We start from the raw sequence: 20,066 nt of genomic DNA on the forward strand, positions 1-20,066 counted from the left end.
TGTAATTAAAGTTATACTAAGTTAGGATTTGAACCTGTAAGAAAGATTTTCATAATCAAAGGGTTCAAAGATTCAGTATTTACAAAATTATCCCTATACTTAGCAAAATTTCCATTAAGGCCCTAAATCTTGACTATTTTCATTTGGGTCCCAGTATTCACAAACCTCATATTTCCTATATTCTAAAATCATCTATGCCTTTATAATTGTAAGAATCAAAGTGCAACTGCGTCAATTACACTCAACCCGTGGCATACATTTTAATCAAGGCCTATGTGTGATTTCATCTATTTTACCTCAATGGATGCATGTGTATGTGTACTCAAATTTGTCAAGTGACCATAGTAATTATAACCTTGGGGACAAATTAAAAACTTAGGCTCAGATCATACAAGTTGATCCCAACACTTAAACATGACTTTAAGACCTTAATCTTCACTAATTCATCCATTAAGCATGCATGATGTTTCTAGCTTTCATTACCCAAAAATGTTTCAAAACTTAGTTAAATCATGCATTTACATTCTTATCCCAATCAAAAGAATTTTTTAAACACACATTATTCAAGCCTAGGTAAATTAATCAAAACCTCCATAGGTTAAGCATAAACTAATCAAAACCAATGCATACTAAATGATCAACACAAGATAGAATTAAAGCCTATTATGACATACTTCTAACTTTGAAATTAAACCTTGAAAATCCATTCTAAGACATTTATGAATCAAATAAAATTATTTTAAGACATGCCATAGCTAAAAATTTAACTTAAATTAATTTATGAAATCAATACTTCCCCATTAACCCGGTTTTGAAGTTAGCATACTAAACCTTAATTAGACTCAATCAAAACCTCATTCCTATATCATAAATTAAAGCCTAACATGTAATTCTAACACTTAACAACTAATAGATCAAGATTACTTAACCCGATCTATAAGTGATGAGATGATGTGTGATTGATGTAATTACAGTTGAAAATATGATGGAAAAGGTGTGGGCTAAGGGCTGATTTGATGAAGTGCACATGTGATACATCAAGGTGCCGATTATTAATCATTTGGGTATTGACATGGCTTTGCTAATATTTACATGTGTTGGGTCAAGTTTAAACTTCTAAACGAGTCTAAAAAAAAATTAAATCAATGATGAAATCAACAAATTTCAGATCAACAATGTGGGAAACAAATTAAAGAAAGATTAAACTTAAAACATGGTTTAGAGACCATTAATCATGTATAAGTTAATTAATGCTTCTTAACTCAAATTAGAAACTTAACCATGGTCAAGTGGGAACCTTAGGGGCGTGTGGCACTTCTTGAGCTTGAGGGAGAATAATGGTATGGCATATGTGGACTTGAATTAGAAGTGTAAAAATGGAATAGAAGGCTTTTGGGGCTTGATAGGCTTGTAGGGCAATTTGTGTAAGTCTCTTGGGTGTGGGCTTTTGGTGTGGATTATTGAGTGGACCTTATGTGCTGATTTGAGGGCTCAACTAAGGCCTCAAAGGCCTACCAAGTTTGGGTCCAAATGACAAGTCTTTCTAAGGTTGAGCCAAAGGCCTTCATTCTCACCAAGTTAGGCCCAAAGGCTTCAAGCCTTCTTAACATTGGGCTTAATTTCTAAGGTTCTACAAGAAATGCCTATATACTTATAACTCTCAAATTGGTCTAAGCTTTTGGTACCTATTTTTAGCCCATCACATTTAGTGAATTAGAGGCCTAAATTCTTATGTCCATCAAGTAGGGTCTAATGTCTTATGTCCATCAAGTTGGGCCTAAGGCTTTTGTCTCTCATAAGCCTTTATACCCAAAAAGCTTGGGCCCTTAATAAACCAATCTCTTGGGCCTTCCTGATTCCATAAAAAATTAACCCAAATTACTTAGTCCAATAAAGTGGCAAAATCTTCAATATCCCATTTGTCATTCTAACATTGGCCTCTTGTCAAATTTCTTCAAAATTAATTAAGTACTAAAAACTCGCCAAAACAATACTACTAAACCAATCAAGATCCAAAGATCTTCATTTTTCCTCAAAGCCAATATTGCACTAGAATCTTAATAATTCGGACTAAACCCAAAGTATACAACCCTCTTTCCAACTCAAAAATCCAAAAATGTTCTTATTCTCAAATAGCCCAACTCCTAATTAACTAGGATTAAGGCTACTAAGAGCATCCACATTGGCTTCATCAAAGCCATCTTCAAAATTTGATGAAAAGTGTAAGTTTTTCATAAATCTAAAACCTTCCTATCCATAATCCCACATTAGATTAGCCATTGGATTCATCAAAATAATAATATAATATTATTTTTTTAATAATAATATTAATTTTTTTTTCATATTTTGCAATTAAACTAACTATATGTACATTAATAATTTAATTTGATACTTAAATTATTTATTTCCAACTAATTCTTTTCCTCAACCTAATTACCAACAAACACATTTTGCCAACCCTTCTTCTACCTAACAATCATATATATAATAATTTATGGAACCAACAAGCACATCTACAATTTGTTCATCCAACAATTATATTATGCCTATATTGCTTCTAACCAATATTCATATATACAATTCTTGAAACTAACAAACACTTCCACAAACCACCCTTCTTCTCTACCCAAACTTTACATCTACAATTCTATCCTTGGTCAAACACATTCATTCCACCATGCACAATACCCAACTTTCATATCTGTAATTCTTCAAACCAACTTGTAGATGTAGCTAACCGTCCTTCTTTTGCCAAGATTTTTAGGTGTAGCTCATAGTCTTGGATTAAGCTTTATAAATATATCCATCATTTAACTACTTCCCACTCATCAAAAACTAATATTTCTTCTTCCAATTTTTCACTTTTTTTTTTCTCTAAGTTCCCAATGGATCCCTTTCTCAATACTCTTCATATGTTAGATGAAGATTATGTTGATCATGAGGATCTTATGATAGAAGCAATGGCCCTACATATACAACCACATGCAGCCGAGGGAGCATTTTCTTCACGTTGTCCTAATTCTCAACCTCGTATGTTCATCCAATGCAATCCACATGAAAGCCTTTGGAAGGGTTACTTTGCTCAACTGCCAATATATCTGTCAAATGTTTTTAGAAGGCGATTTCGAATGAATTGTGATCCTTTTTTATGCATACATTTTGCAGTTGAGACTCATGATGATTATTTTGTCCAAAAGAGAGACGCTAGTGGGAGGCTTGGATTGTCTTCCCTTCAAAAGATGACCATGGTAATTAGAATGCTCGCATATAGGGTAACAGCAGATCTTATGCATGAGTATGTAAGAATTGGAGAAAGCATTACACGATTGAATATGAAGAAATTTGTAAAGGCGATCGTGTCAATCTTTGGGGGTGAGTACTTGAGGTCTACAACCAGAAATGATATAGTGAGGTTACTAGAAGTTGGACAAAGGCGTGGGATTTTAGGAATGTTGGGTAGCATTGATTGCATGCACTAGAAATGAAAGAATTGTCCTAGTGCTTGGAAAGGTATGTATTCTGGTCATATAAATGAACAAACTATTATTTTGAAAGCTGTTGCCTGTTACATAAATAAATACATTATTAAAGGAAAATGGTACATACCTTGTCTTGTTCAGTTGCACCACTCGGATGCAATGACTCTACTTGTGCTAGATATGCACAAAACTTATTTGTGCATTTCTGGATCATGGACCAATGATTGATTCTACCGAACGGTTCACAATATTTAGTTTTTTATATTTGTGATAAAAATCAGAGATCCTCTCCCACATTTGAGTGGATTTTTGATTAGTTCCTCAAATGGCATCAATACTAATGTATAGCCAACCAGAAACAAGTACATTATCCTCCTCTATAGTGAAAAATACACCTCTTTAAACTTTTTTTACTGGAGGCCTCTTTTCACCATGAAGGGTGGTTGCTTTGACTACAACATTAGAATGTTGCGTGAATATTGGAGTGATATTAGAACATTCTCCTCAATTTTGTAAGAGAGTGGTGAAGAATGGGTCCTCCTTTAATGGATTGTCCATCCTTTAAGAATTGTAATTATAAAGTTGTCAGACAAAGTGGCACATACAAGGCAGCACAATAAACAATGCAATACAATTCAACTTTTAAGATTAGCATATATAGCAGGTTGTATATGAATCTGTGCATTAAACTCAATTCACAAAACACTTTATGTAGAAGGAAGAAAGTTGCTGCCATAGAGGAAGAAAACAATTCTTCCTACAGTTCTGACTCAACTAAGGATAAATAGATGCCTGCAATTGAAAAAAAAATACAGATCAAAGACACAAAAACAGTATAAAAATGATCTTGCAAATTGAGTTGTCTTTGATATCTTACAACTGTCTACCTCTTTGTCGTGACTCTAAGAAGAAAAGATACCTTTAAGGCCTATCATTAAAAGGAAAAAAGGGCCAAAATCCAAGCTGACCACTTTGGTAGTGATGACAAATGCACCAAAACTTTAAAATGTGAAGTCATTGAGTTGGTTTCTACAAACTAAAATATTGGCTAAAATAAAAACTTTTTGGTAAAATCTCTTGGCATTGCCATCCGTTTGTATAAACTTCTAGTTAGATTTTTTTTTTGATAAGCTAGTTAGAATTTAGCTACAAATTAAAGACATTTGATATATTTTCTGTTTAAAGGTAGGCTGTTTTGAAGGCTAGAGTGTATGCATCTTCCAAATATCAAAATTGTCCATTATGGATAGGACATATTCCAGCCATGTTTGGGGCCATCATTTTTTTCACATTATAATCATAATATTGGTGTAAACCAAAGTTTCATGGGTTTTCTTTATTTGACCTATAATCATAAAATTTTGGTACTTAGTAGATTGATTTTTATTACCCGCTACATTATTTTTATTGTACATGTGTTGCATATATACACATTTGGCATTTGGCGATGGGATGCATGACTCCTCGATTTTCACGTGTCCGTACGTGGGAGTTGGGGACGTTACATGACCCAACACGCGAATTTGATCTGAACCAACCTAGACAAAATCCAAGAATGATTTTGTGTGAAAAATCGAAGGAAGGAAGAATCAGTGCAGAGCTTGAAAATGAGAGAAAGAGAGAAATGGGGAGAGAAAACATACGGGGTGCCTTTGGAGAAGAAGCTCGCGCGAAACTTTGATTGCAGACACCAATGTTCTCTGATGATTATGGTTTCTATGTGAAGAATCCGAAAGCAATGTTTCAGTGCATTGCGAAAAATGAAAAAGAGAGCAACCCATGTTGTCATCATCCCGACGCATCGATTTTCACATGTCTGTAGGTGGAAGTTGGGGGTGTTATATGACCCAACGTGCGAATTTGATCTGAGCTAACCTAGACAAAAGCCAAGAATGATTTTGCGTGAAGAATTGAAGGAAGGAAGAATCATTGCAGAGCTTAAAAATGAGAGAAAGAGAGAAAGGGGGAGAGAAAACATACGAGGTGCCTTTGGAGAAGAAGCTCGTGCGAAACTTTGATTCTAGACACCAATGTTCCATGATGATTATGGTTTCTGTGTGAAGAATTCGAAAGCAATATTTCGGTGCATTGTAAAAAATGAAAAAGAGAGAGGGGGAGAGAAAATGCGGGGAGGAAAAATGTGAGAGGGAAGTACAAAAGAAGAGCCATTGGCAATTAAAGTGTAATAAAATAACCAGTTGATGAGTGTATAGTAGCCCTTCAAATTTGAAGGAAAACTAAGAAACACTGTAGCTCAAAACTCCTCATTAATATGTTTGACTAATCCAATGTAGCTCCGATTTACGTATATTCATTATTTTATACATTTGGCTTGGCTTTTGATGAAGCCAATGCCAATGCTCTAAGGTCATGGCCTAAGGAGCTTATTAGGCGAGTGTGTTACAAACCTTAAAAGCCTAGACCCATTAGGATATATGGTATAATAGGCCTTTCTTGAAGAGTCTTAGGAATAAGGCCCAAGTATGAGAAGGACTTGAAACCTTTGGGCCTAACTTAGTGGTAGTAAAGATTTTAGGCCCAACCTTGAAAAGAAAAAACATGCTTTGTGGGCCCAATCTTAGTTGGCCATTGAAGCCTTTTTTGCGCCCTCAAATATGGACTTAAGGCCCACTCCATACCGCACAACCAAAAGCCTACATCAATGAAATTTACACAAAAGGCCCCTCAAGCACAACAAGGCCCCTCAGGCACAACAAGGCCCAAAAGCCTTGTCTTCCATTTTACACTTCTAATTGAAGGGTTAGTTTTGAAATTAGAAGTATGCCATAATAGATTTTAATTCTAACTTGTGTTGATCATTTATCATTCATCGGTTTTGACTAGTTTAAGTTAAATCATGAAAGTTTTGATTACTTTCTACCTAGGCTTGAGGAATCAGTATTAAGAAAACCTTTTGGATAAAAGGAAATGCATGATTTAATTTAGTTTTTGAAACATTTCTTGGCGAAGAAGACTAGAAACATCATTTATGCTTAATGGATGATTTAGTGGTGATTAAAGTATTGAGGCATGTTTAAGTGTTAGGAAAAACTTGTAGGATTTGAACCTAAGTTTTTAATTTATCATTAAGGTTGTACTTATTAGTGACACTTGATGATTTGAGTACACATGCACCATGGGGGTTCATTTGTGGATTTCATGCCATGGGTTGAGTGTGATTAACATAATTTGTGGATTTCATACAACGGTTTGAGTGTAATTAACATAGTTGCACTATGATTTTTAAAATTCTAAAGGCATAGATGGTTTTAGAATATGGAAAATATGCGGTTTATGAAGTTTGGTTAAATTTGAGGCTTATTTATAAATAGTGAAAATTTAGAGCTTTAGTGGCAATTTTGGAAAGTTTAGGGGTCTTTTTGTAAATACTTATATTTGAACCCTTTTGATTATGAACCTCTTCCTTAGAAACTCAATTCCTAACTTAGTATAACCTTGTCTACAGCTGCTATGATTTTTCAAACTCATATAATTTGTAAATTGGCCTCTAACTGACATCTTAATAAGTTATTTATGATTTATCGATAAATGTCACATTTATATTATAATTGTCATTTTGAGTATGAAACATCATGTTATATGATATAATGAGTACATGACTACTTGCCTACATGACATATGTAATTTTTCTTCATCATTTGAGCATGTTATACAAAACTTTCATCTTTCACAAGAAGCACACAAACAAATGTCATGAAAATATTTTAAAAACCTTACATGAAAAGAGATTTTTGTCACAACCCCAAAGGTTAGGATGAAGAATTTTCCTAGTGGAATTCTTCCGTCCACTTTAGAGTGATTAAAAATGGAGTGGTAACCACTGAGTTGACAAATAATAATCAATGGGATTCGAATGGGTTCCTTTTAAAGAACACCGGAGTGAAGTCAATGGTTATGACACCTAAAGCTGGTGGGTGTATATGTTATGATGTTATGATGATATTATGTTATGTTATGTTACCAATGTATTGAGAATGAGTCTGCAGACAATGTAATTTCAACGTGAGTTGTACTACGGTCATTAGCAGGTACTCACAATGCATATGAGGAACTGTGATGATACAATATATTGTGATGTTAAGTATAAATGTGATTTATTGATAATAATACTTAACGAGGATGAAATGTTATGTTTTTAAAAGTTGCATTGAAAAATGTTTTTTGTAAGAAAATATTGAGCTAAGTTTTTTTAAAAATGTTGAGAAATTTGGATGAGAGACAAATATTGATTTTCTGCATAGCATGCGTTTTATATTTATCATTCGTCATACATAATTTATCTTTGTGCACGCTGTTTGTGTAACTTACTGAGATTTCAAGTAAATCTCACCCTTGTGAACCCACTATCATTCCAGTCGGAATGATATGGAATGATAGAAGTTGTGTTAGGATTCGATGAGGACGGACCAAATGGACTAATGAATCCGACTGATTGAAGAGGATCTGAATCTCAACAAAAGATTAGGTGTTATTTTTATATTCATAACTCTAACCCTTTGTGATTTCGAGCACATGAAGCAGTTGATAAAATCGTGAAGATTTATTATTAAAAGTAGGGGTGTAAGCCGATTGGTCCAGATAGGAAGAACCAATCAGTAGGTCTTGGTCTTATAAATTGTGGATCTAAACCATTTGGTCTGGTCCTAGGGTCTATTAATTTTGGACCAGACTGGACCAGACTAAACTCCTATATACATTTTAAAAATATTTTTGATAATTTAATATATTATTTTTATATAGTAATTATATAAGTTAATGATATAATTTTCATCTAATTTATTATTATCGATCATATAAAATAATTTTTTAATGAGTTAGTTACATAATTTACATTAATAACTTACTTAATTTTTTAATTTAGTAATTTAAATAATTTTTTATTAATTTATTTGTTGAAAAAAAGAAGAAAAAAATTAAAAAAATAATTAGATTAGACCAATTGGACCCGACTGAACTGGTCCCATCCCTATGGATGGTCTGTTTAGTGAAAATGATAGGCAGAAAATTTCGGTCGATCACCTCCCCGAATCGGACTGGACCGATTTACACCCTTAATTAAAAGTATTTGTATTAAGGATATGCTTATGATTTGAACTTATGATAGTTATTAATTATATTGTGACGTTTTAGTTTATTCTAGCATAAGTATTATTTAGTCACTCATTTTTCGCTATTATTATTGCGTATTGTTAGTTGTATTTTAGGATACATCATATATATATATATATTAATTATCATTAATGGGGATATGTAACTTTTTGTTGCATATACCGACACTCTAAGGTTGGGTGTGGATGTTGGGTTGAGTTGAATAAATTATTATTAGAATATTCGTTTTAAATATTATGAGTGTGTTGAGATTTAAAAAAGTTAAAATTTTTATTATATTTTATATAGAAATTTGAAAAAATGTATAGAAATTTTAAAAAAGTGTAATAATAAGATGAAATAAATTGAGGAGAATTTGATAAGCAGACTGAGTTTAAAAATCTCCATTCCATCTCAAGCGAGCGGAGGAGGTTGGAGGTGTCATAAAAGCCAATCGACCACCACAGATCTCCATCTCAGATCTCAATCAATCATAAAACGGACACAAGCCTACAAATCTATCTAAAAAAAATAGAAATGCTACTGGGAGAAGTTATCACTTCAACTTTATAGAAACGTTTCAAGAATCAGAAAAAAGAGAGAAAAAGGACCAGATTGAATTGATTATCCCTGACCTACCTCTGGTGCCGTCATAGGAACTATTTATTAGAACCATTAACCCATGACAGTACTGTTTAGGAGCTCAACTTTTTTAAAAGAAAAAATATAGTTGCAATCATAGTTGTACATTAATCTGTACATCAATATGATGTAATTGGTCAAAAAGTAGATTTTATTAAAAGCAGTATTAATTTAAATTTTAAATATAAATAAATTAATATTGATATATAGATTAGTGCGCAACTGTACTTATATGTAACAAAACTCTTCTAAAAATATTTGCAACTGGCGGCAACGGATTGTAGTCAGAGTAATTTTTCTCACTTGCATGGGTACGCGTACTTTTTGGTTGGACTTGGGCTCTAGCACAAATTGATGTGCTCGGGTTTCCCTAGCGGGGTGCGAGCAGTGTTGCCATTTTACTATAGGATGTGAGCACTCCTTTCACTTCGGGGTTTGAGAACCATTCCTCTCATCAGCACCGTTTGCTTTGCTTTAGGTTCCAACACTCTTTTCTCCTCGAGCTTCAAACACACTTTGCTCAGCCCTGAGCTTCTAGCATATTTTGCTTGGATTTTGTTTTTCTTTTGGACGAACACTACATGCATGCTGGAGAATCAAAAATTGAAGATTGATAAATATAAAGAACAAGTCATGACTTTGCCCCCACATGAATACCTTGATTCAAAGTCATATGAGGAAGGGTCAATAAATAGAGCTCTATCTTATGATGTATTGAAGAGATCTTCTACATAGGGTCCTCTAGGAATTAGAGGTGATGAAGAAACTTGCGGCATGCCATCCTATAGGGTCTTGTGGAAGTGTCCATATAGTCGGGGCGATCACTTCTACGCGCTTGGGGTACAGAGCACTCTTTACTCACTCTGGTTAACGGTAATATTTTTCCCTGTGGTTCGAGCACTCTTCACTCGTCCCAACATTCTAGCAATCTCTGCTCACCTTGGGTGTGAACACTCTACTCACCCGATGGGCAGGAATAGCCTCTCGTGGTGTTTTGAAAACATCATTGTTTGTAAATTCGGAATAATGTCTTTAGCCCCACCGGACACGTGCTCTGTATGTAACCTCTTACTAGTTCTTTATATAAGTGTGTGTAAGATGTGACTTTTCGAAAAAAAATGCGACTATGTGAGAGAGTACTGTGACCAACTTTATGCAAAATTGTAGCAGCGAAGTGTGAAACATGGGCCGGAGAAATTGTCGGTCGCCTATATATATATATATATATATATATATTCTGGTAGGGTGTGTGGTTAGAAGAAGATAGGAGGAGATCATCAGCACGTGCAGAAATGCCTTAATCCAGAAGACAAAACAAAAACAACGGAAAGACATAATAGAACACAAGGGATCGACCTCGATCGCTTGTTTCCAATCTATTACGTACTTGTCGTATTTGCTAGGTAAATTTCCTAATGAGGCCGTCATGGACACATGCGTTGCCCGACGATACAGACAAGGAACTCTTTGGCATTATTGTCTGTGTGTTCACAAAACTAAGAAGCATGCATAGATAGAGTACTACTGATGCTTGTACGTACTGCAGATGGAGAAATGTATGTACGTAAAACTAGCTTTGTTCACAATTCCAATTTAACAAATAAATCATGAGACACATGATTTCATGATCAATGAAGTGATCAACTAAGTAATTAATGAATCAGCCGTTGATCTATATATATTCCTCATGAAAAGCACAAATAGTGTAAAAAATGATACATGCATAATTGGAAAAAAATAAAAATATTTTTCATGATCTGTAACTCAAGTGGCATGCATGAGATCATAGTTATATAATATGAGATCGATTTACATTATTTATGATAAAGTGCTAGCTTACTTACGCTAACGAATTATCTTATATAAATTTTAATTCACATTATTTCTAGTACGTTTAGAATTTAAGGATAATGGGTTTTTATTTTCTAGAGGTAGTGGCGAACCAGGAATTTATTTAAGGGAGGCCAAATAAAAGTACTAGAACAGTATATATAAAATATTTTTTGTTCTATTTTTATATAATTTTTTTTATGATATATAATAATCTGAGAGGAAGATTTACAGTAAAAAAAATATATTTAATACAACTTATGTATTAAAAAAATATTTGATATGTCAAGAACAATTTATCATTTAAATAATATAAAAATATTCATACAAATATATTAAATAAAAAAATACAAAGTGTCTAAAATTGTAACTTACGTTCTTTTAAACAAATAAAATTATTAAGTATTGAATCTAAATAAAAATTCTTAACTATTTCTCTTTCAATATAGAAAATAGAAATAGGTTAGAAATACTACTAGTTATTGTTAGAATTTTTTTTTATAATAAAAATTATGTATTTTATTTTATATGAGATGCGTGTTTTATTTATTTTATTTTTATATCAGATTAAATTTTATGGATGAGCCAAAATAATTTTTAGATGAGGGGCCAGTACATGATAAATTAATATTATTTTATTAAATCAAAAAAATTAACATATATATATCTATTTTTTTTTTTAAATTTGCCCCAGGCCCCAACGTGGCTCCGCCACTGTTTGGAGGGTTTTGGGCCGAGTTGAACTAAATTGGGTGAAAATGAGGGCCTAACCTGTGTACTTTGAAACCTTTGTTTTTCTCTCCCCTTTTCTCCTGTCTGTGCCGCATGAACCGCCCCTCTCCTTCTTTCTTTTTCCTTTTTCTTCTTCATGTGCCATCGCCTGTGGCTTGTAATGCCCCCCTCACCACCAGCTGACCACCTCCACATGTTCATGGGGCAAAGCTCTTCTCTTGTGTCTGCGGCCATTGTGAGCTAGCCTAACCCACGCCTTTCCATTTTCTACAACCCGCGAGGCCTTCGGCCATGGCAGTTGCTCATCGCCGTTGCCCACCACACGTCTCTTGCCACGTGTGCAATGCTTATGAAGCACGCACCGTCCCCCACGACCAATCGTAGCCACGGTTGTGATCTCCAACCCTTAGCCCTCGACCTATAAATAGGCCAAGACTCTTCACCCCCAAATCACCCCTCAAACACCTTCTCCTCCCTCTACTCGTAGTCCCATCGCATTCCTCACCCTTGAATCTCCCTTTCTGTAGCCTTAGGAGGACTTTTTCCCTAGCACCGCCTTCAACGACGTTCCTGTGGTCATTCAACCACCCCCTAACCTTCCCCTTCCCATTATCGACCTCCTCATCCCTCAAAATAACCTAACTTGTGGGCTAAGGCCCACTTTTGGCCACTGCCCTACCGAGCTCCGCCACCCTCCACCACGAGCATCCCCCCTCCTCCACCCTTTGTCAAAGTAGAATCTATCTCCAGTGATTTTGCCTAGTTGTAGATCTCTCTAGTTTGACTAGATCCCCTGCCTCCTCCGCGCCACCATTGCCACCCTTGTAAGCCAAGTGACCCTATGTTGCTTTATTTCCTTTTTGTAACCATTATTAATTATTCATAGATTTTTCCACTCACAAGACCTCTTGGACGATATGCGCGATCATCTAGAATTTTCAATCCATATAGTAAGTACAACTCTAGACTAATCTCAATTTTTTAACACTAAAAAAATTGTGTTTTGATGAAGTCTGGTTGTGTTTTGCTGGTGGCAGAGGGCCTTGCAAAGTGTTGGGTTTTAACATCGTAGTTGGTGTTAGATTTGTTAGCCAATGGCTAGATGGAGTGTTGGGAATCAAGTGTTGTTAGAAATTGTGAAATTGTTGGAATTGTGATAACTATGATGTCTATATGATGAACTGTATGTTGTTTGATTGTATTATACCATGCCATCTGATACCTGCCTGTCGTGCATTTGCATTTTTAATCTGTTATGGCTTGCCATGGTTTTATTAATTGTGCTCTGTGCTATGTTGTATTTGAAGCCGATAAAACTATTTTGGGGACAAATGATTAAAAGCGTATTTTAAGGGTGCGTGTGTATCACGACCCTAAGTCTAGATGAGGTATTATCAGTGGAGTTTCTCTAGCCACTCTAGAGCATGTAAAACTGAGTGACGTCCATTTAGCTGTCGCTAGGCGATAGCAGGCTTGGCTAAGAAAATAATGCTCTTAGTATGACTTCGTGACCCCTCTACTGGTGGGGATTAGAGGATATTTGGTTATATACGCACTGGGTAGGGAGTTGGAAATCTTTGTTACGAAACCACACATATGATTGTTATCCATGATGTGACGAAAGGAGCCAGAGTGTGCGGATGGTCCCAAGGGGAGACCATGACGCACACCGTAATTAAATGAATGCTTTCAAAATGGTAATGAGATTTTGGCATGAATGGGTCAAATGATGTAGCATTTGTGTAAAAATTACAAATAAGGGGTAATTTGGTCTTTTCTCACAATTGTTGTCCTTGTACGTTGTATGCATCATATTTAAAATTCTTGGTTGTGATCTATGGTTTCACTTGCTGAGATTATAAGATCTCATTGTGGTGTTTCTACCTACGGTTTCATGAAAATAAACCGTAGACTTCGATGCAGAGGACAAGTTTGAGCATGATGGACTGACCCCACCTGAAGAGTGATGACTTGGGATTTATTGTCCATTGTGGTTGAGAGATTTACTTTTATTCTTATTTTGATCAGCTAGATGACTTTAATAGCAATATGGAGGATTTCTGTTGACTTTAATAACATTATGGAGGATTTCTGTTGGTGATCAAGGGTGCCACAAGTCCAAATGGGCACTTGAGAAATTAAAAGTTAAAACTCTAGAGAGATTTTGAGGAGATTTGAATGGAGTCTTGAACATTGAAGATTTGAATAGCTGACTAGCTTGATGGAAGTAAACCCATAGTTGATATTGAAAGCAAAAAATAAAAAAAATAAAAATAAAAATAAAAAATAAAATAAAATTCCAGAAGTGAAGAAAGTTATTCATTTAATTCATAAACCTTAGGCACTTCTAGAACACTCTAATTTAGCTAGCTTATGAGTTGTTGAATGTTCCCCAATCAAATGCAACACATCAAGCCACCACATTCTTTGTTTTACACTCACCAAAATAGAGCAACCATATAGCCCCACCATTGCACCACCCATTAAGCCACTGTTACACGCTAGTGACAATTGTACTGAGGCCTAGCCACCTTCTCCTGTCCCATTCACATATCACCATTCATGCTAGTGACAATTGTACTGAGGCCTAGCCACCTTCTCCTGTCCCATTCACATATCACCATGCAACCAGTACCCAACACAGCCCCTCTGCATCACGTACACTAACTGAAACTCTCATGAAATAAAATATGATGAGAACGATTACAAGAAAAAAGGACATGGGGACACTAACCAACAAAACTACAGTACAAAAGAAATACATGCAACAACAAAAGTAGATATAAAGCACATTGCAACACACAAGGAATAGAAGGCAGCAGCCAAAAGAAGAAAAGCACTGGCACAAAAAAGCAAGACATTAATTGTAAAATACATGGCTACACGGAATGCACAATAGCAAAAATGTCATGAAACTTGATGTAAAGCACTACCTATCCATGTTGTCCATATAGCTACAAATTATTACTTGTAACTCAATAGAAGATCAAAAGTTAATTTTAGGACTCTTTCTTTCCTGCTTTTTGTAATGTATATATCAATAGTCTTTTTATCATTTAACAATTAATTAGAATGAGATTTTTCTCCACATCACTTCTCCATTTCGAGTGTTTATTCTTCTTTTAACATGTTATCTAAGAAGGAAATTTCTCTTGTTGTGTTTCCTTACTTTGCATACAAACTTCATCTCATAAATCATGACATCCTCCTCTTCTTCTTCTCCTCCTTCCCTTGTTGAGGATCCAAATAGTCTGGTTTTTTTTTTTTTTTTACATCATAGTGACAATGCTAACACTGTCATTGTCTCACTTCCATTAATTGGTTCAACCTACATTTCTTGGAGTAGATCATTTCTACTTTCATTCCCATCAAGAACAAGTTAGGCTTACTGGATGGCACCATCACCACTCTTGATTTGTCAGACCCTTCCTATGTTTCATGGCTAAGATGCAATAACATCCTCCTTGCATGGATTTTGAATTTTGTCTCAAAAGACATTGCATTTAATGTATTTCATGACTTCAATTAAATAGGTTTAGGACAAACTTAAGGAACGTTTTGAACAACCTCATGAAGCTTGAATGTATCACCTCTACACAAGCTTAGTAGCATTGTATAAGGACACCTCTCTGTAAGTGATTACTTCACACTACTTAATGCTATATGGGAAGAGTTACATAGCTATAGACCTCTTCCATGTTGTTCTTGTGGAAAGTGTACTTGTGATGCCTTGAAAAATATTGGTGAAGTCCAATAAGGAGATTATATGTTTAAGTTTTTAATGGGCTTAAACAACAATTATGATGTTGTAAGGGGACAGATCATTTTGCTAAGTCCCCTTCCTTCATTGGATAAAAACGTTTCACTAATTTTACAAGAGGAAAGACAAAGGCAAGCAAGAAATACAACCTTACCCACCTCAGAACCTTTTGCCTTACTTGCCTACCAAAATTTCTCAAAGAAAATGGGTAAGTCAAAGTTGTTGCCACCACTGTGGCAAGATTGGACAACAAAAGATAAATGCTACAAGTCGGTAGGATTCCCACCAAACTTCAAGTTTAACAAACCCAAACTTGGAGGAACCTCTGCTGTACCTTATTTTGCAAATCAGGTTATTGCTCAGATCACTACTTCACCTCATGAAGAACCTACTCCAAGTGTCTCTCAATTGAACCTCTCTCAGGCACAAGCATAACACCTTATGGATCTTCTCAATGCTCAATTTCTCCAACTAAACTTGGGATAGACCAAGCCTATACTGCCTACTCCTGATCCTATCAAACCAGCAACTTCAGAACCAAATTCCTCTACCACACCTTACTCAAACCTAGCAGGTAACCATCACTGTCTCTCCACTCTTTCCATAACTACTAATTATTCTCATTTCAATACTGTGAATCCTTACAAACACAACTCATCCTCTCAGTCTAAGCACTCTGATGTTTATAGCACACCATGGATCATGGACACAGGCGCCACTGATCATATGATGTGCTCCACCTCTTTTCTTGATAAACCCTCTCCTTGCATACAAGCCTTTGAAAGACTCCCAAATGGTACAAAAGCTCAAGTCACACACAGGCACTGTTAAATTATCAAACTCACTATTTCTAACTGATGTCCAATGTGTGCCTTCATTCACCTTCAATCTCATCTCAGTTAGTAAGCTCACTCAAAGACCAGATACATGTATGTTTTTCTTAAAAAAATCTATGCTTCATTCAGGTCCTCTCTTCATGGATGAAGATTGGATTTGCTAAGGTTCATGCTGGCCTGTATTATCTACTGCCTTCTTCTCAAGACAGCAACATCAATTCTTTTTCAACTCTCTCTAATCAAACTCGAGTCAATCAAGCAGCCATACAACAAGATTTTGATATGTGACACTTTAGATTAGGAAATTTATCTTCACAAAGGGATGAATTTAATTCATTCTCATATTGCTAATGTAAAGTCTAAGGACCAATCTCATTGAAAAAATCTGCCATTTGGCCAAGTAGAAACATCTTGCCTTTCCTTCAAGTGTATCTACTAGTTCATTTCCTTTTGACTTAATACATTGTGATGTATGGGGCCATATTCTCAAGCATCAATTCAAGGCTTTCATTACTTCTTAAATATTGTAGATGATTATTCAAGAGTCAATTGGGTTTTTCTAATGAAACTAAAATCAGATACAAGAACTATCTTACAATCATTCTTTCACCTCATAAACACTCAATTCAATAGCGAAGTTAAGAAGATTAGAATTGACAATGGCCTTGAACTCGATATGGATGATTTTTATAAGTACCATGACATCATTCACAAAAAATCGTGTGTGTATACCCCTCAACAAAATGGTGTTGTTGAGAGGAAACACCAACACCTTTTGAATGTTACCCGAGCACTCCTCTTTCAAGTTGCATTGCCTACCCCTTTTTGGGGAGATGCCATCTTAACCGTAGCATACCTCATAAATAGGATCCCTACATCGCTCCTTTCTAATAAATCTCCCCATGAAATGCTCTTTTCATCACCACCTTTTTATGCTCATCTTTGTGTCTTTGGCTACCTAAGTTATGCTAGCACTCCTAAGCACCACAAAACCAGTATGAACCTCAAGCTAGACCTTGCGTTTTCCTAGGATACCTTGCAAATATCAAAGGCTACAAGCTTTGTCATAGAGACTCAGGCCCCAATTGGTTATCAAAACCTAAAACATCTCATCTGATCTCAACTCATCATTACAACTTTTCCAAATCTACATACAAAATATAATAAACAATTTAATTTTTTTCAAATCTCAATACAAAATTAATATTAAAAAATTGTATTATAACAATATTTTATTCATTACTATTTAAAGCATCTCATCTCATCTCATCTCATTTTTGTAACTAAACAGGGCCTCATTCTACCTTCATTTCTAGGAACATAATCTTCCATGAATCTGTCTTTCCATTCCACTCCTCCACCTCTACCTCTAGTCTCTCCTCTCATCCCTTTTTAGACATTCATTACTCCTTTCCTCAAAATCTAGTTTTACCTCCTGCACCGCCAGATGACTCCTTCACACCCTCTCCTGTTTTCCAATCTGACACATCCAATCATGATTCCCAATTTGAATCGCCTCATCCTGAAACATCCCTGCCTGCTACCCCTTCTGATTCAATTCATCTTTCAACCCATCCTGATGAATTGCATGCCACCCTCCCTCTTCGAAGGTCCACTAGAGATAGACATTATCAAGGTTTAATGACCTATGTATAATATGGCTGGAATCCTCAATGAATATTGAGGTGATCGATTCTCATTATATAGAATGTATGCACAATTGGAAGATCCTATATAATAAGAAACAAATAAACATATTTGATATAGTTGAGAATATCCTATAAACTAGGAAAGAAAAGATATATACATGATAACCCCCCTCAAGCTAAGCGTGGCAAAAAGAATCACGAGAAGCTTGTTACAGAAAAGTAGGAACTGAGACTTGGTGACTCCCATGGTAAAAGAATCAGCAGGCTGGAGATGTGAGGGAACAAAGGTGACTTTTAAGGAACCATTTGCAATCAATTCATGAACAAAATGGTAGTCAATCACAATATGTTTAGATCGAGGCTGAGTGACAGGATTGACCGCCATAAAAATAGCACTTTTGTTGTTGCATAATATTTTCAGAGGGGAAGATAATAGAAGACATAGATCACAGAGTAGTTGAACAATCTAAGCAACTTCAGCAGTAGCAACGGCTAAGGACCTATACTCAGTTTCAGCACTGGAGCGAGAAATAGTGGATTGTTTCTTAGAGCACCAAGAAACAAGATTAGCACCCAAGAATATAACATAGCTGGTGGTAAATAAATGTGTATCAGGACAACTCGCCCAATCAACATAAGAATAAGCAAGCAACTCATGGGAAAGGGTGCGGTGAAGTTGAAGACCATGATGGACTGCGCCTTTGAGTACTAAAAAATGATCTTTAGTTGGATCATGCATGTACTGGCAAATGGAATTGACACTAAATGAGAGATCAGGCTGAGTAATGGTCAAATACTTTAGAGCTCCGGCAAGAGACCAAAAAAGGGTGGGATCCAAAAATAGCTTCCCTTCGATTGAGAGATGTTGACCAACTACAAAGGGAGTGGTAATGGGTTTGGCCTTAACCATGTCAGCACGTTGTTGGAGATCAAGAGCATACTTGGTTTGGCTAAGAAATAAGCCGTGAGAATTAGGTTGGACTTCGACACTAAGGAAATAGTGTAGAGAACCCAAATCTTTCATAGCAAGTTCTTTGAACAGTCGTGTGATAAGAGTCTTTATCAAAGCAGTATTGTTGCCAGTAAGCACCATATTATCGACATATAGCAAGAGATAAATTGTGCTTGACATGGTATAATGGACAAACAGAGAGGAATCAGCCTGACTAAGAAGAAAACCAAGTTTCATAAAAAAAAAAAAAAGAAGAAAAAGAAAAAGAAAGAGCTAAAGCTTTGGAACCAAGCACGAGGGGCTTGTTTGAGTCCATGAAGAGCACGCTTCAAATGACACACATGTTGAGGAAACTGTGGATCAGTGTAGCCAGGTGATTAATCCATGTATACTTTTCCAGAATATGACTATGGAGAAAGGCATTCTTAACATCTAATTGATGTAAGGGCCATCTAGAAGTGACTGCAATGGATAGGATAATCTGAACAGTAGCAGGATGCACCACAGGGCTAAACATATCTTCAAAATCAAGGCCAGGAATCTGAGAGAAGCCCTTGGCCACAAGACGAGCCTTATGATGCTCAATGGAACCATCAACATGGAGTTTGGTCTTAAAGATCCAACGACAACCAACCATATTATGATTTAGAGGGCGAGGTAGAAGATCCCAAGTATCATTCTTCTTCAAAGCTTGTATTTCATCATCCATAGCCAAGATCGATTCAGGATGTTTGGCAACAAACTTGAAACACCGAGGCTCTTGTAGGGCAAGAAGGACATGAAAAAACTTAGAAGAAGGTGAAATCATCAATGCATGATAGGCCTTAGATTTAAATATACCAGCTTTCCTTTTAGCAACCATTAGGTGAGTGTTGGTAGAAGTCGTCAGTATGGAAATAAAGGGTAGAGGCAGACTAGGATAGGATAAGGGACGGTAAACACAACAGGAGATGTCCAAGGGAAGGATTCACTAAGACCATCATTGCATGGCAAACAAATAGGACTTGAAACAGGAAAAGATAACAACAAATAAGAGAAGCAGGAGACACATTATTATTAGAGTCCAAAAAATAAGAG

At 35.7% G+C, this 20,066-nt stretch overlaps 2 protein-coding genes across 3 annotated transcripts; one reads left to right on the top strand and one right to left on the bottom strand.

Moving 5' to 3' along the window:
• Nucleotides 1–2,833: 2,833 nt before the first annotated feature.
• Nucleotides 2,834–3,550, top strand: LOC122319363. Of its 2 annotated transcripts, none has more exons than XM_043137402.1 (2): nt 2,834–3,072; nt 3,166–3,550. In XM_043137402.1, the coding sequence occupies exons 1-2, from the start codon at nt 2,886–2,888 to the stop codon at nt 3,477–3,479; spliced, it is 501 nt and encodes a 166-aa protein (XP_042993336.1). In that variant the 5' UTR covers nt 2,834–2,885; the 3' UTR covers nt 3,480–3,550. The 2 variants fall into 2 exon arrangements, with proteins under 2 accessions (XP_042993336.1, XP_042993337.1); XM_043137403.1 differs by having other exon boundaries at nt 2,834–3,030.
• A 14,953-nt stretch (nt 3,551–18,503) lies between these two features.
• Nucleotides 18,504–19,851, bottom strand: LOC122274471 (uncharacterized mitochondrial protein AtMg00810-like). Its single transcript, XM_043083507.1, has 2 exons — nt 19,382–19,851; nt 18,504–19,203 (listed from the first exon to the last, which is right to left on the bottom strand). Exons 1-2 carry the CDS (start codon nt 19,849–19,851, stop codon nt 18,504–18,506), a joined length of 1,170 nt encoding a protein of 389 aa, XP_042939441.1.
• Between the last annotated feature and the right edge of the window lie 215 nt (nt 19,852–20,066).

The sequence above is a fragment of the Carya illinoinensis genome, chromosome 8, assembly GCF_018687715.1.
Source record: "Carya illinoinensis cultivar Pawnee chromosome 8, C.illinoinensisPawnee_v1, whole genome shotgun sequence".
Lineage (NCBI taxonomy): Eukaryota > Viridiplantae > Streptophyta > Magnoliopsida > Fagales > Juglandaceae > Carya > Carya illinoinensis.